Here is a 14,846-nt window from a genome sequence, read left to right on the forward strand (position 1 = left end):
CAAACTAGGAGCTCCTGTTCAGGGTTGCTGCAGTAAATAAGTAAATGTCCTCTGAACTTTATAACTATGCTCTAAATTTGTGTCCACAGTTTTTTATTAATAATAAAAACTAAGTGTTTCTGTCCTGGAAGGTTATTTTTCTGGATTCTAAATTCGTTCTAAATTTGGAGGATGTGCAAAGAAAGGCTCCAAAAAAGCAACACATGAACAGAGCAAGCGGGTCGGGAGCATTAAATCCCTGGGGATCACTGACCCTTTGACCCTCCAGACCTCTGGCCTGGTGAAGAAAAGCTTGTTGGATGAGAAGATCAAACCTCCGATCCTCATCGCTTTCTACAGAGAGACGACAAAGAGCAAAGTGACCAGCAGCAACTCCGTCTGTTCAGAGCATCGAACACTCTGACTGGAGAGGATCATCAGGACTGGGCTTCCTTCCATCCATGGCGCCGCTCCAGTAGCTCCACTGGCTCCCAGTAGCTCCACTGGCTCCCAGTAGCTCCAGTAGCTCCCAGTAGCTCCCAGTAGCTCCAGTCGCTCCCAGTGGCTCCAGTAGCTCCCAGTGGCCCAGTAGCTCCCAGTAGCTCCAGTAGCTCCCAGTAGCTCCCAGTAGCTCCCAGTTGCTCCCAGTAGCTCCCAGTAGCTCCCAGTTGCTCCCAGTTGCTCCCAGTAGCTCCCAGTCGCTCCCAGTCGCTCCCAGTAGCTCCCAGTAGCTCCACTGGCTCCCAGTTGCTCCAGTAGCTCCCAGTGGCTCCAGTAGCTCCCAGTCGCTCCAGTAGCTCCCAGTCGCTCCAGTAGCTCCCAGTCGCTCCAGTAGCTCCCAGTTGCTCCAGTAGCTGCCTGGACTGGGAGCGACTCGGCGATTATGCAAAGACACTTCCACCCTCTGCAGGGTCGTTTCTTCCTGCTGCCCTCTGGAAAAAGATTCATCAGCTTCAAATGCAGAACTTTATCCCTGAGGCCATAAGGATGATAAACTCCCATTAGTTTCATCTTTTATTGTATGTTTTCACATTGACACTTTTATTATTATTTATTTATTATTAGAGCCTTGCAACGAAATTTATTTCAGTTTGTAAATGTTTAAATGTGGAATTAAATAAACTAAGTATATGTATTAAATACTTCTGTATTTTTTATTGCAGCAGAGAGAATCTTTACTACTTTTGGCACCTCAGTAATTTTAACTATTTAGACTAAATATTTTCTTTCTTTGACTCTTATAGTGAAAATCTGAGTGTATTTTGTCGCGGTGGAGTGAATCTTCCCCCGCGTGGTTTTGGCACCTCGGTCGTCCCGTACTTTGCGGGGCAGCTGAACCGTCGCCCCTCCGCCGGCTGTTGTGGGCGGTGGACTGTGGTGGAGGGGAGGGAACCTCCTCAGACCGCCTCGGCTCCACAAACACGTCAGAAACGCGGCGGAGCGACTGCGGGACGCGTCGTCCGGTACCCAGGCCTCATCTCGGTGAGTTTCATTGTTATCACAAAGGAAGGAAGTTAAATAATGAAGTTTTTTACTGTTGTTATGGTCGCGCTCGCCAGCGAGCTAGTGAGGAGCTAACGGTTGTTAGCTCGCTTCGTCTCGGTTTCCCCACATCTGGCGACCCGAGCCGGGGCTAAAGAGTTGGTTCCGCTGCCGGAACCGGGCCACGGCTGCCATGGGGTGGACCTGGTTCTGCTAGTGTTTGCTGGGAGATGTTTGGACTTGTTAGCTGCTGTCCGAACCGGGAGCAGAACCGCTGCTGTTGTAACGCGGGTTCTGGAGTTGGGTGATCCGAGGGCACCTGAACGCCTCAGCGGGTTTCAGCTTCACCTTTGAGCCAGCGGACATTTCACCGCGTCAGTTTGTTCCTCCCATCCACTTAAACTCAAAGAGGAACACAGAAAAGTTTCGCTGCGACTTTAATCATCACCGGAAACTCTTTGTTTCACCAGCAGCTGAGTTGGGTCCACTGAGACGCTTTCAGGGCCCGTTGGTTCCGACTGGAAGAGCCGATTTACGGCTGGAACGGGATTCATCGAATCGGAGGCATTTCACTGTTCTGGTCCAGACAAAGGGCCCCGGGGGCCTCCTGCTGCTGCTGCTCCTTCTGTTCCTCCTCCTGCTGCTCCTATTAACTAAAATTAATATCTTGACTGACAAGTTAGGAAACTGCAACTTTGAGACCCTTTTTCTACCTTTTATTTAGAATAAAAGGTAGTTAAAATGTATTTTTATTTATTTTTTAAATCAAAATACATTTGGATTTTTTGCTCAGTGAGTTAAAACAAAACAACAAACAATAAAATGATTTAGCATTTTTTGCTGAAAAAAGTCTTCTTTCATCTTGGTGGCTTTTATGCCATGGTGCAAAAACAGAGGAAACTAAAAACGGGTCACAACCACGGATAAGAAGTTCAGAATTTAGAAAAATGTACTTTAGTTGACCTTTTGTCAAAATACAAAAAACATGTAAGATTTAAGAGGTTGCAGCAGTTTACAAAACGATCGTCCCAGTTTCTACATGCAGCTTGTAGAGCAGCAGCTTCACCACAGTTTTAACCCGATGGGATGTTTCACCGTAAACTTTCTGACATCTGGAACAAGATGTCTGTCTCTTCCTGGTCCTTTTTCTGCAGTGGATGCCAGAATCCCACACGCTTTTAGATGTTTTTTATCCCGGAAAAGGCTGATTAAGATGTTTAATAGAGGTAATAGTATTATAATCAATATATATTCACAAATTGAGAACAATTTTAACTTAAAAATTATTGTATAATTTTGCTAAATTGTAGAATAGACATGAGCTGAAGAACAAATATATGTATTGTTTTTAATCAGTTATTCAGTCATCAGATTGGAGGAAAGTGCAGCTGTATTTTCCAGTCAGATGCTTTTTGCAGCTCTAGTGGGTCAAGAGGAGTCGCTTTGTTTGTGCAACAGAGAAATGGGTGTACCAGAAACACTCAAATAAAAGGTTCCTCTCAGAATGGTTTTATTTAACAAAGAAAGACAAAAAGATTTACTAAAATTTTAAACTTTGGATGAACTAGTTTATTTTATTAACCTGTCTGATATCAAACCACAAAGATTTATTTTATAATTTCTGCTCCAGGCGTTTAATGTTTGCTTTTGGGACTAAATGTGTTTTATTTTTTAAAAACAACGAGTCGTCGATCTGCTGGGCCCAAATCTGTGTTTGGAGTTTAAAACGATAATGAATCCATATTAATCTGTCGCATCTCCTCGTTTGCATCTCAAACAGAACCGCTGGGTTCTGCCTGTTGCTCTGGTTTTGTTGTGGATCGTTTGCTCCCTTCAGGCTTCCCCGTTGCCGTGGAAGCCTTGGTACCTGGTGGGGGCGGGACCTCACCTGCTGGGTGGAAAAGTCATCAGAGCGACCGGCTGGAGGCGGCGGCAGACCTGGTGTTTCCGTGACGAGGCAGGCGTCGCCATGCCGCCGCGTTGTTCCTGGCTGATTGTTGGACTGAGAACGACGTTCAGCGTCTGTTCAGCTTTCCCAGAAAAAGCTGGTGATGCCTGCTGACCCCACGGCTGGCTCTACGGAGCTACATCAGGGAATTATTTTGATTTAATTTTGATTTTTTAAATATTTGAAACACAACATCTTGAAGAGAAGTCATATGAAATAGAAAAACTGAATTGAAACAATGACCGGAAAAAAATCAAATAAATAATCCTAAAGCAGAAAAAATAGAATCTGAATAATCTTAACAGACAAAAATAACATATTTAGAAACTAAAAAGTTAATTTAAGACATAAAAAAGTATTTAAAACTTAAAAAATAAGTTATGGAAAAAAAATTTGAAAGAAAAATCAAACATTTTAAATTGTAACGATAATTTGCATTTGAATGATTTCAATGCATGAATGAATTTTGAATCAGAAAAACATAACTTTGCTTTCATCCTGGCTCCATCACATCATCTGAAGGACGAGGATGCCTGGATTATTATTTCATGATGAACTGTAGATTAAATCAAAGCAATCAGACAATAACATGGAACACCTGACCTTGGATTTCCCATTTGTTATTGAACGCACCGTCGCGTAGAGCAGCAGATGTCATGTATGGTGGAGCTGCAGCCTAAAATGTGAGTCATAAAGATGCTTGGAAAGGTGGAGGAAATATTCACACCTCCAGCAGGAAGTTGGTTTTGTTTTCAAAAATCTTTCCAGTCCAACTGCATCGTTTAATGACTCTCTGTGCTCGTGCACTAACGCGTTAAAGATTTCACACCCTGCAACCCCCAAACCTCTCCGGGCTCCCTATGGGTCAGAGGTCAGAGATGACTGGAGGGGACCTGATGTATGGAATCACTTTCAACACAAAATTATCAACATGTTGGGATAAGAAATAAAAAGTTAGCTGCGTTGTGTTCATCAGCCCTGATCAGGTTTCATTTTAGAAACTGATTAAAAACACAATCAACTGATGAATCAATATATGGATCAATGTTGTTATCATTAACTAAAAAGAACAAAATAAAAACTGAAACTTAGAAAACATTTTTGTTAATTGAAATACATACAAATTTTAATGGGGAAAAACTAAATAACTGGAACTATAATATAATATGCTGAAATTATAGAAATATCTGTTTATTGGCCTTTTGAATTAATGTGACATTTATTTTTCCCCATACAAACAGTTTACGTCCGCTGTTGGTAAATTTCGGCGGCACTTTCTCCTCCTGGACACAAAATGGTGAAAGTTGGGATAAAACTCCAGTCAGTTTATGTTAAAAATTGAGTCCATCTTCAGAAGACGTTATCTTCTGTTAGTATTCATCATCCAAACGATGTAAACGTAACAACTTTTACCGTTTTTTTAAATTCTGCGCCTAAAACTAAAACTATGACTATGACTAATAAAAACTAGTAATTAGTCTATTACTAATTGCTAGTAATTAGAATAAAATAAAACTAAACTTTTGGTCGATGAATGGATGAATATTTCGGCTTTGATGCATTCGAGCAAATGAACCCTTTAGTGAAGTCATGAACTAATATTTCAATCCGTCGTGTTTTGATCAGTTTCTTAAACGATTCCAGATATCAAGATTGATCTGGACTTCACAGGATTGATCTGATCCTGAATGCCTCTGTTTCCATGGAAACCACTTCCTGCCATTTAGGAGGCGTTCCCAGCAGCAGACTTCCTGCTGACGGTTTCCCTGAAAACCTGGCCCGGATTCCTGGCTCAGATTCTGGACTGCCTTCAGCAGATCCTCAGGGGTCAGAGGGTGAAGGTCATTGGTGGTTGAAGCTTTTTTCTCCATGTAGACATTTCAGAAATGAGGTTCTTCCAGCTTCTGGTGGGACATTTTGTTTGCTGCCTCACTGGTTCTGATCCGAACCAGCTGTGTGTGGAACATCTGGCTCGGGTCAACCCGCATACAATCAGAACCAGCTTTGTTGACTTGGACTGAGGCTCAACAAGGAATTTCACTGAAGTTTTTAAGAACTTGGGCTTTAAACACAGCCGAAAGCTGAATGTTTGTGCTGTAAATTACAGGAATGTCATAAATTATGAGAAGGCGACAAGTATTAGAAACCAGAGCAGAACTCTGCGTACAAAGCTAAACCATCTGCTGAGGAGCGTAATGAGCAAAACATCAATAAGAACGGTCTGTTTTGATGAGCTAAAATGTTTAGCTACGATGCTAAAGGTTGCTAACGCCCATGTTCATAAGTGTGGAAACAGCACTTATAAGGTAAAATGAGCTGAAAAGTTAAAGCTAGCTAAAATACTTCCTATAGCATGTTGGCTAACATGAGCATGTTTGACATGCATTAAATTACTCTAGTCAGGATGTAAGTTTAAGCTTTTAATTTAAAATTGGACAACATGCTAACTGTGTCACATTGACTCATGCTAGCGTGTTGGATAACATTAGCTTAATTCAATTTGTTAATGTTAGAATTAGCTCAAGTGTAGCTGATGAATACAAAGCTAGAATTAGCATGTGGACTATCAGTAGGATAATATCTGATGTTGGAAACAACAGTTTCTTAAGCAAAATGAGCTAAAATGCTAATGTGAGATAATGAGCTAATTGTAGCATGTTGGCTAACAGCTAAAATGCTTTTTTAGATAATATGCTCACTGTAGAATGTAGTATGTTATCTTAAACATTGCTAAAATTAGATTAAATGCTCATGTTAGCTAAAGTGCTAACATGAATGCCATCAGTAGTATGTAGACTGACATTAAGTTACTCCATTCAGTGAGCAAACGTCAGTTTAAGAGCTAAAATTAGCCACAAAGTCAGAAACCTGGTGGAGTTTCTGCTGATCTCTTCGAGTCTGAGGAGTCGGCTTCATGATGCATCAGGAGGAAATGCAGCTCGGCTCATAATGACTCATAATGTTCAATCAGTCATCATTACAGATGCTTCCAGCATGTCATGGGTTAACGCATTCAGACTAATGAGTTTACCTCCTGTTGATGACCGCCAGCTTCCTCTCAACCTCACGCTAACTTCATGGCGGTCTTTCTCTCTTATGTCTGCAGCAGATGCAATATTGATGCCCTGCACACTGAAAGCATTCGCTGCGGCGGCGACAAAACAGATTACAGGGACAGAAAAACAATCCACGTCAGTTTATTTCCATCTGGAAAAATCAGTCACTATTTAACATCCGGCCAATTTTAAAATAATTTATACTCATACTGTCTTCTTGTTGTCAATAGTCCATTGATTCTCTGGGATTTGGTGGAAAAACTCCAAAGTGGGCGGAGCCAGGAGGCATTGAGGGGCGTGGCCAGGTGGAGCTCACAGGCCTCTTGTACTTTGAATAGTCACTGAATTTGTTCATAGTCGTTTAAGAATAAAAAGAATAAAAGTTGCTAAATGTGGCAACAGACTATTTTTTCTTTTGATACAGAAAAACGACTATTGACAAATTTTTTTTTTTTTGTTTTTGTTTTTTTTTTCAGTAAAGTGATTAGCAACAAATGTGGGAACTTGTGTTGTTGGAACAAACTGCCATCTTCTTTTGTCGAATCAAATCGTTTGTCAAAAATCAAATCCGATTGAACTGCTGAACGTTTTCCAACAGTGGGTAGCAATTCTGTCTGAATAAATTTTGTCCTGAATTTAAAGCGGATCACCTGCTGCTGCTGTGCCGTGAACCCGTCCTGATGTTCTGCTTTGCGAAGCGTTTCCTCACCGATCTGACAGCCACCGGGGGCGCTGCTGAGCAGGCCCGTGGTTCAGGTTGTCCTGATAAACAGGATAAATATTCGCCGCTGATGCTCTGAGCTTCTGCAGCTCTGCCTGGGTCTCCTGGGCCGACCGCCGGTTCTGATGGATCATCTGCAGCGGGAACTTCCTGTTTGACCCAAAACATCTCCTCCTGGGAGAACCGGATGATCTGCAGATCGTCAAGGAGCGCCGATCAGCTGTTCGTATTCCCACTTATTGACATGAAGGGAAGTGATGCAGACGAGCCGCTAATGCAGATTCCCCTGAGACTTCCCTAAGAGCCGATGATGAAGGTTCATTTGAGCCCAAACAAACCGACTCCAGATCCGTTCCCTGGGCTTTATGTTCGTTCCCTCAGAATTTAAAACATACATCTGACTTGGAGCAACAAATCATCTTTGCTCATAAATGACAAAATAATTTTAAAGTCAGAGAAAAATGTGTTTTTTTTCTTTTGAGTGGAAATGATCTGTGATCAACGTTTCCTTCAGTTTTTCCCTCAGATTTTGTTTTGATGTCGTTCCTCCTCTGCCAGATCAGGTGCAGCCTGATCCCACTGCTCGCCTTCAGTGGGATTAGGATTAGGATTACCGCGCCTGGCCGGCTGCTTTAACCGACTAATTAATGGGTTTGTTTCTGACGCTGCAGCAGAGGTCAGAGGTCGTTCTCGCTCGGTCTGTTGACGCCTTTTCTTCCTCTGTTGTTTTCCAGAACCCGGTTGCGACGGGCCAGCATCGCTGTTCCAGAACAGGCCGTAATCCTCGCTCCCTTTGTTCCGGCGGCGGCCCGCGGGGGCCATGACAGGGGGGCGGCAGCAGAATCAGCCGACGGCAGCAGAATGAGCGGGCCGGGCCGCCCGCGGGCCAGGCCTTCACCCCACGGCGAGCCGGACCCCCACAGGTCGCAGAGGTCGGCCCGCTGCTGACCTGCAGCGGCGATGAGCTGAAGGATCGCCAGGCGCTCGTTTCCTGTCCCGCCGATTGATACTTCCTGTTTCCTGTCTGGGGGGGACGCTTCCCCCCCCCCCTGCCAGAAGTGCCTTCGGTCCGTGAACCGATCCGTTTCTCCTCACGTCCTCATCTGGACCCTTCAGAACCGCGTCGTTGGTCCAGCTGTCGCCATGGTTACCCTGCAGTCCAAGTGGCGCTTCCTGTTCATGTTCCTGGGCATCCAGCTGGTCGTCATGGCGCTGCTGTCCCGGGAAGGCTACCACAAACGGGTCAGCTACTTCATCCGGATCTTCCGTAAAGGCGAGGCGGCCGGCCCGGTCCGGAACCGCACCGGCGCCGCGCTGGGCGACGTCTACGCCAACCTGTCCAACCTGTCCCGGGGACACGGCCACGCCGACGACATGCCGTACTGCCCCAAGGTGTCCCCGCTCATCGGTGAGTCCAGAACCCGGCAGAACCCAGCAGAACCCGCCAGAACCCAGCAGAACCCGCCAGAACCTGGCAGAACCCACCAGAACCCGGCAGAACCCGCCAGAACCCGGCAAATCATCGCTGCCGTTCTGGAGAAGAACACAAAGTGATTCGGATCAGAACATTTTCTGCCTTCGTCTCACCAAGTTCCACCTAATATTATTATTATTATTATTATTATTGTGATATTTCCCGTCCAGCAGCCATGTTGTAATGTTGATCCTGCAGGCCTGAAGGTTCTGTTGGGTCAGAACCTCTGTGTTCTGGCCCAACAGAACACAGAGGAGCGGCGGCGCCCGCGGGGCTCTTCACCCTCTCTTCATCCCTCTCTCTTCATCCCTCTCTCTTCATCCCTCTCTCTTCATCCCTCTCTTCATCCCTCTCTCTTCATCCCTCTCTCTTCATCCCTCTCTCTTCATCCCTCCTCTCATCCCTCTCTTCATCCCTCTCTCTTCATCCCTCTCTCTTCATCCCTCTCTTCATCCCTCTCTCTTCATCCCTCTCTCTTCATCCCTCTCTTCATCCCTCTCTCTTCATCCCTCTCTCTCTCTCTTCATCCCTCTCTTCATCCCTCTCTTCACCCCTCTCTCTTCATCCCTCTCTCTTCATCCCTCTCCTTCTCCTGTTTCCTGCTTTGCATCTTCATGCTATCATGAGATCAGGGCTTATGTAAGCCCGTCGCCGTGCCGACGCTTAAAGGCACAGCGCCGCTAATTTAGCGGGTCCAGCTTGATGAGCGCGGCGCTGCCGGGCCGCTTGAGGATTTGGGATTAATTATCTCGGTGAAAGTCGGAGGATGAATCTGTCGCCTGAGTTCACCGCCGCAGCAGCTGCTGGTTCCACCGCAGAGACGGAACCAGAACCAGAAATGATGGTTCTGTTCGGTTCTGGTGTTTAATTGTTGCCTTTTCGGCACTAAAACATAAAATATGAAGGTTATGCTGCTGAACCCATCAATCACAGAATTAGACGACTCCAGTTTCATCGTGGTTCAGGTAGAAAACAGTGGCTGTTTCTCCATTCTTTAAGTTATCAAACCTGCGACCGCTGATGCGCCGCCCGCCTCCATGCTGCTCTGTGGTTCTGCCTCCGGTCCAGTAAACCAGAACCTGTTTTGTGTCCGCAGGCGGACCGATCCATGTCAGCTTCCCGTCCGGCCTGACCCTGGCCCAGGTCCAGAGGAAGAACCCTTTGGTGGTGAGTGGGGGGCGGTACCGGCCGCCAGACTGCGAGGCCCGCCACCGGACCGCCATCATCATCCCGCACCGCCACCGCGAGCATCACCTCAAGTTCCTGCTCTACTACCTGCACCCGTTCCTGCAGCGGCAGCAGCTCAGCTACGGCATCTACGTCATCCACCAGGTGAGACCCGCAGAACCCGGCAGAACCCGGCAAAACCCGGCAGAACCGGCAAAACCTGGCAGAACCCGGCAAAACCTGGCAGAACCTGGCAGAACCCGGCAAAACCTGGCAGAACCTGCCAGAACCAGAGCCATCGGCTCTGCTGCTCCCTCTGCTGGCTGCTCTGCATGACTGCCAGATTATTCTCTTTTAATAAGAAAAAATAATAATTTAAATTTTTTTCTGTAATTGGACATGGAAGAGCGGTACTGACTCGGTACCGACCCATACCGAATGTCTCCAGTCTGGTTCTGAAAGCATCAGACTGGAAACCAGTTCAGTCTACTGGTGAAAACAGGATCACAAAATCAACCGTAAACAGGAAAATATGAATTATTATGAAAATCGTTTCTCTTTATTAAATCTAATCGTTTTTAATTCTTTCCTGGATTCATCCTGGAAATAAATAAACATTATACAAATATTACAAATAAACACTTTAAAAATTTATGTATAAATAAATAAATTACCATTAGAGTTTTTTGGATTGATCTTAATTTCGGGTTAAATGCAACTACAAATATTGACCTACTTTTTCTCAAAAGCAAGTTTTACTTCTCTTAAAAACCCAAAACATGAGAAACTGGTCATTCATTTTCTGTTTAATTAATTTATATGCGTTTTCTACAAAAATGTGTTTATTTATGTTGGTAGAAGTGGTTTAGTTCATTATTTAGCAGCGCATCTCGTAATGTTTTCTCTTCAAAGTTCTGGGTTTTCTGGGTGTTTTTGCGCCGCAGGCGGAGAATTACACCTTCAACCGGGCCAAGCTGATGAACGTCGGCTTCCGGGAGGCGATGAGGGAGGAAGACTGGGACTGCCTCTTCTTCCACGACGTCGACCTCATCCCCGAGGACGACCGCAACCTCTACGTCTGCGACGCCAACCCCAAGCACGCCGCCGTCGCCATGGACAAGTTCGGCTACAAGTGCGCCGCTGCAGCGTCGGTTAGAGTTCGCGGCGCCCCCTGCTGGTAGACTCACACTGTCTCTGCTGCTTGTCCCCTCCAGGCTTCCGTACAAAATGTACTTTGGAGGCGTGTCGGCGCTGTCACCGCTGCACTACCTGAAGATGAACGGCTTCCCCAACAACTACTGGGGCTGGGGCGGCGAGGACGACGACATCGGCGTCAGGTCAGCCCCTTTCCGATGCTTTACGACCGACCTTTGACCTTCTTCTGTTGACTTTCTGCTCTCCCTCCTCAGGGTGTCTCTGGCAGGGATGTTCATCAGCCGTCCGTCTCTGAAAGTCGGCCGCTACAAAATGATCAAACACAAGCTGGACAAGGGCAACGACGTGAACCCCAAGAGGTAGAGACCAACCGCACCACAGCCTGGAGTCCATGGTCTAGTCAAAGCAACCAGCCTTTACATGCACATTAACATAAATCCTGCATTTGGCATATTAGTTAATATTTGGCTTTACTGGTAATTTAACAGAACTAACAGGAGGTAAAGGGGAATTAAATTAGGGTGTAATACTGAGTTACACCAGAGGGTGGCGGTGCATCTTTTTCCCGTCATCACAGACACATGAAGAAGTGGACAAGCAGGAAAGAGTTTTATTTCCAGGTTGATCATTTTCACCAAATTATGATTCTTTTAAGATTTTATATTTTATGTAGACAATGTTTTAAGATAAAAACAAAAGTTCTGTTAGCATTTAGCATGCCAGTTGCAGAGCTAGCTTAGCTGCTAACTGCTAGTGCAGGGGTGCCCAAAGTGGGTCCTGGAGGACCGGCATCCTGCATGTTTTACTTCTCTCTGGTTTAACGCACCTGATCCAATGAGGCTCATTAGAGGCCTAAGAAGAACATTTACCTGCTGAAAAGGTTATTGGTACTGAGAGAAAACTAAAACCTGCAGGGTGACGCCGGGCCTGCGGGGTGACGCCGGGCCTGCGGGGTGACGTTGGGCCTGCGGGGGTGACGCCGGGCCTGCGGGGTGACGCCGGGCCTGCGGGGTGACGTTGGGCCTGCGGGGTGACGTTGGGCCTGGGGTGACGCCGGGCCTGCGGGGTGACGCCGGGCCTGCGGGGTGACGCCGGGCCTGCGGGGTGACGCCGGGCCTGCGGGGTGACGCCGGGCCTGCGGGGTGACGTTGGGCCTGCAGGTTGACGTTGGACCTGCAGGTTGACGTTGGGCCTGCAGGTTGACGTTGGACCTGCAGGGTGACGCCGGGCCTGCAGGACCCACTTTGGGCTCCCCTCTGCTAGTGTATTTTGGAGTTGGTTCTGTCATATTTTATGTTAATACTTATTATCCACACAAAGTCAAATTAGTCAAACAAAATTTAGTTAGAAATAGACAAAATATATGTTAAAGTTAATTTTGAATAATCAATTACATAGATTTTGGCATATTAAAAATATATTTTTAGCACACTTGCGTTTCTAAGTTTAATACATGCAAGTGCCAGAACTTTTGTGTTTTGTTTCTGGTACAACCATAAATCTGACGGACAAGCTAACTGAGGACAGAGCTGCTGCTCTCGGCTTCTGGGCTTAATTTCTGCTTCATCAATGACCCGGAAAAAATATTGTTGTTCAAGTTGTGCTAGAAGGAGTTAGCCTATTCAAGCTATGTTAGCTCCAGAAGCTAACATAACATCTCAGTGCTAAACATATTGCTAATGCTAATATTAGCATCCACAATCCATATTTCTAAAGAAGTTCAATGAATGATCACAGATTCTTGAAACGGAAGAAACTGAAGGATATGTTTGTTTATTACATCATTTTAATTGAAAATGTTTTGCTGTTTGCGTCTCTAACTTTGCGTCTGTTCAGGTTCAACATGTTGGCGAAGACGCGTCAGACCTGGAAGATGGACGGCATGAACACGGTGGAGTACGAGGTCATCTCCAGGGACTACCTGCCTCTCTACACCAACATCACCGTCAACATTGGGACGGAGTCCGGCCTGCACCCGCCTGCGCCGAAACCCGCTGCAGCACAGAAAGCTGCTGCAGCACAGAGACCCACTGCAGCACAGAAAGCTGCTGCAGCACAGAATCCTGCAGCAGAAAAAGCTGCAGCACAGATATTTGCAGCTAAACTCCGGGAGAAACTTGCTGTGAAATAATCTTGTTGGTGTGATTTCTAGTAGAATGAAGCGATAGCTCCCCCTTGTGGCTCCTGCGGTCGTCTGGAGCTGCAGAGAGGAGGAACCCGGTTGGACTCTGTGAGTTTGTGTGTCAGGCGCTGTCGCCGCTGTATAAACCGAGAGGCCTTAGAATCACGTCTTTTCTCTTCACGTAGAGCTTAGAGCATAGAGCGTTTAGAGGAGGAAGCTGCTGGAGCGTTTTCTGATCAGCTGATTCACTGACCGGGCCTGTTTCAGATTCACTGCTTCAGTTTCTGTTCTTCCCCGTTTCCTGTGGATGATCAATGAATTCCTGCATTTTCTTCACTCCGACGGCTGATTGTGTGAAAACATTTCCTCTGAGTTTGGCAGAAGAAACCAAAGAAGAAGTTTTTATTCTTCATATCATTTGATGTTAGTTTGCTTGAAGCTCCAGGTTGCGTCAGAGACGCCTGAGTTATCACGTAGATGGGACGTGGCCTTCGACACTCCAGCCTGGTTCTGATCCATAAACGGCAGTTTGGGTCAGAAAGACTGAGACTTTTACTCCTGGAGGAGAGGATCTGAACGGGACGGGTATCACTGGGTTCTGGTGTCGGTTCATTTCTGTTCTCCTTTCAACTTCTGCACAGTCCACAGTGGCCTTATAATCATAAACAAATTCAAAATAGAAATGTTCTGTTGGGTTTTTATTGCTCATATGAAACAGAAAATCAGTGAATGGATTCATCCAGCCACCGCCGACTAACCCAGAGCCATCACTTTAGTTCCTCTAACGCTAAGACGCTATGCTAACGCAATAGTTAGCAGACGCTAATGCTACAGCACAACACCAACAAGGTACTTAATGCACAGCATCACAGGTGGAGAAGATTTCAGGAACAAAAATGTATTTTGCAAATCAGGCTGTTTGATTTGGACTGGAAAATGTGACCTTAGTGATGCAGAACTAAACATTTTATTACGGAAAATATTTACAATATCTGTCCTACAACCCTCCAGCTCCAGTTTAATTTTTACATTACATATTCTATCAAGCCCTTTGATACTGTATTTATGTTCATCACTCATTTTGTTCCTGAATGTTTCTCGTTTGAAATGGTTTTTGGGGAATGTGAAAACTTGATGACAGGAAATGGAAATGCTGCGTAAAAATCTTCACTCACTTCAAAATAATCAAAATAAATGTTTGACCAACAGACCTCAAACTTTATTCAACTGAAAGTTTACAAAACAGCCACATCAACTTCAAAATTTATCTGGAAGTATTGTAGGGGAAGCCAAGCGCATCAAAGTTTTAAAGTTAGCAATTAGTGCTAAGCTAAATGGTAGCTGTGCTGTTAGAAGATTAGCAGAAGTGAGCTCACCAAGATGGTTCATGTAAGGTCATTTTATAGATAAAGCATATTCAGCAACAAGGCAATTCAAAATGCTTTACATGAATTAAAAGGAAATACAATAAAAGAAATGAAAGAGCAAAAGAAGAAACGATAATCCTGTAGTCTGATTTATAAAGTCAGTTTCTCTGGATCTTGTTCTGACGATGTTGATCTAAACTAATTAGTTTCTCTGGGTTCTAATTAGTGAAATGTTCAGACATTTTATTCTACAATTCTGCAAAATCTAATTCACAACTACAAATTCTGATTTTCAAATACTTGTCTGGATTTAGTGTCCATAGCTGCTGACAGCCCAGAGAACAAGAAACAAGCCAGTGTTTATAATAAACTAAG

The 14,846-nt window shown here is 45.2% G+C and overlaps 1 protein-coding gene across 1 annotated transcript; it reads left to right on the forward strand.

The window, feature by feature from the left end:
- Positions 1-1,360: 1,360 nt before the first annotated feature.
- LOC129351035 (beta-1,4-galactosyltransferase 3-like) lies at positions 1,361-13,485 on the forward strand. The gene is made up of 7 exons (XM_055019805.1): positions 1,361-1,461; positions 7,921-8,594; positions 9,757-9,992; positions 10,772-10,959; positions 11,042-11,164; positions 11,237-11,341; positions 12,819-13,485. Exons 2-7 carry the CDS (start codon positions 8,330-8,332, stop codon positions 13,111-13,113), a joined length of 1,212 nt encoding a protein of 403 aa, XP_054875780.1. The 5' UTR covers positions 1,361-1,461; positions 7,921-8,329; the 3' UTR covers positions 13,114-13,485.
- The last annotated feature ends 1,361 nt before the right edge of the window (positions 13,486-14,846 follow it).

This window comes from Poeciliopsis prolifica, unplaced genomic scaffold (assembly GCF_027474105.1).
Source record: "Poeciliopsis prolifica strain line A6 unplaced genomic scaffold, Auburn_PproV2 SCAFFOLD063, whole genome shotgun sequence".
NCBI lineage: Eukaryota > Metazoa > Chordata > Actinopteri > Cyprinodontiformes > Poeciliidae > Poeciliopsis > Poeciliopsis prolifica.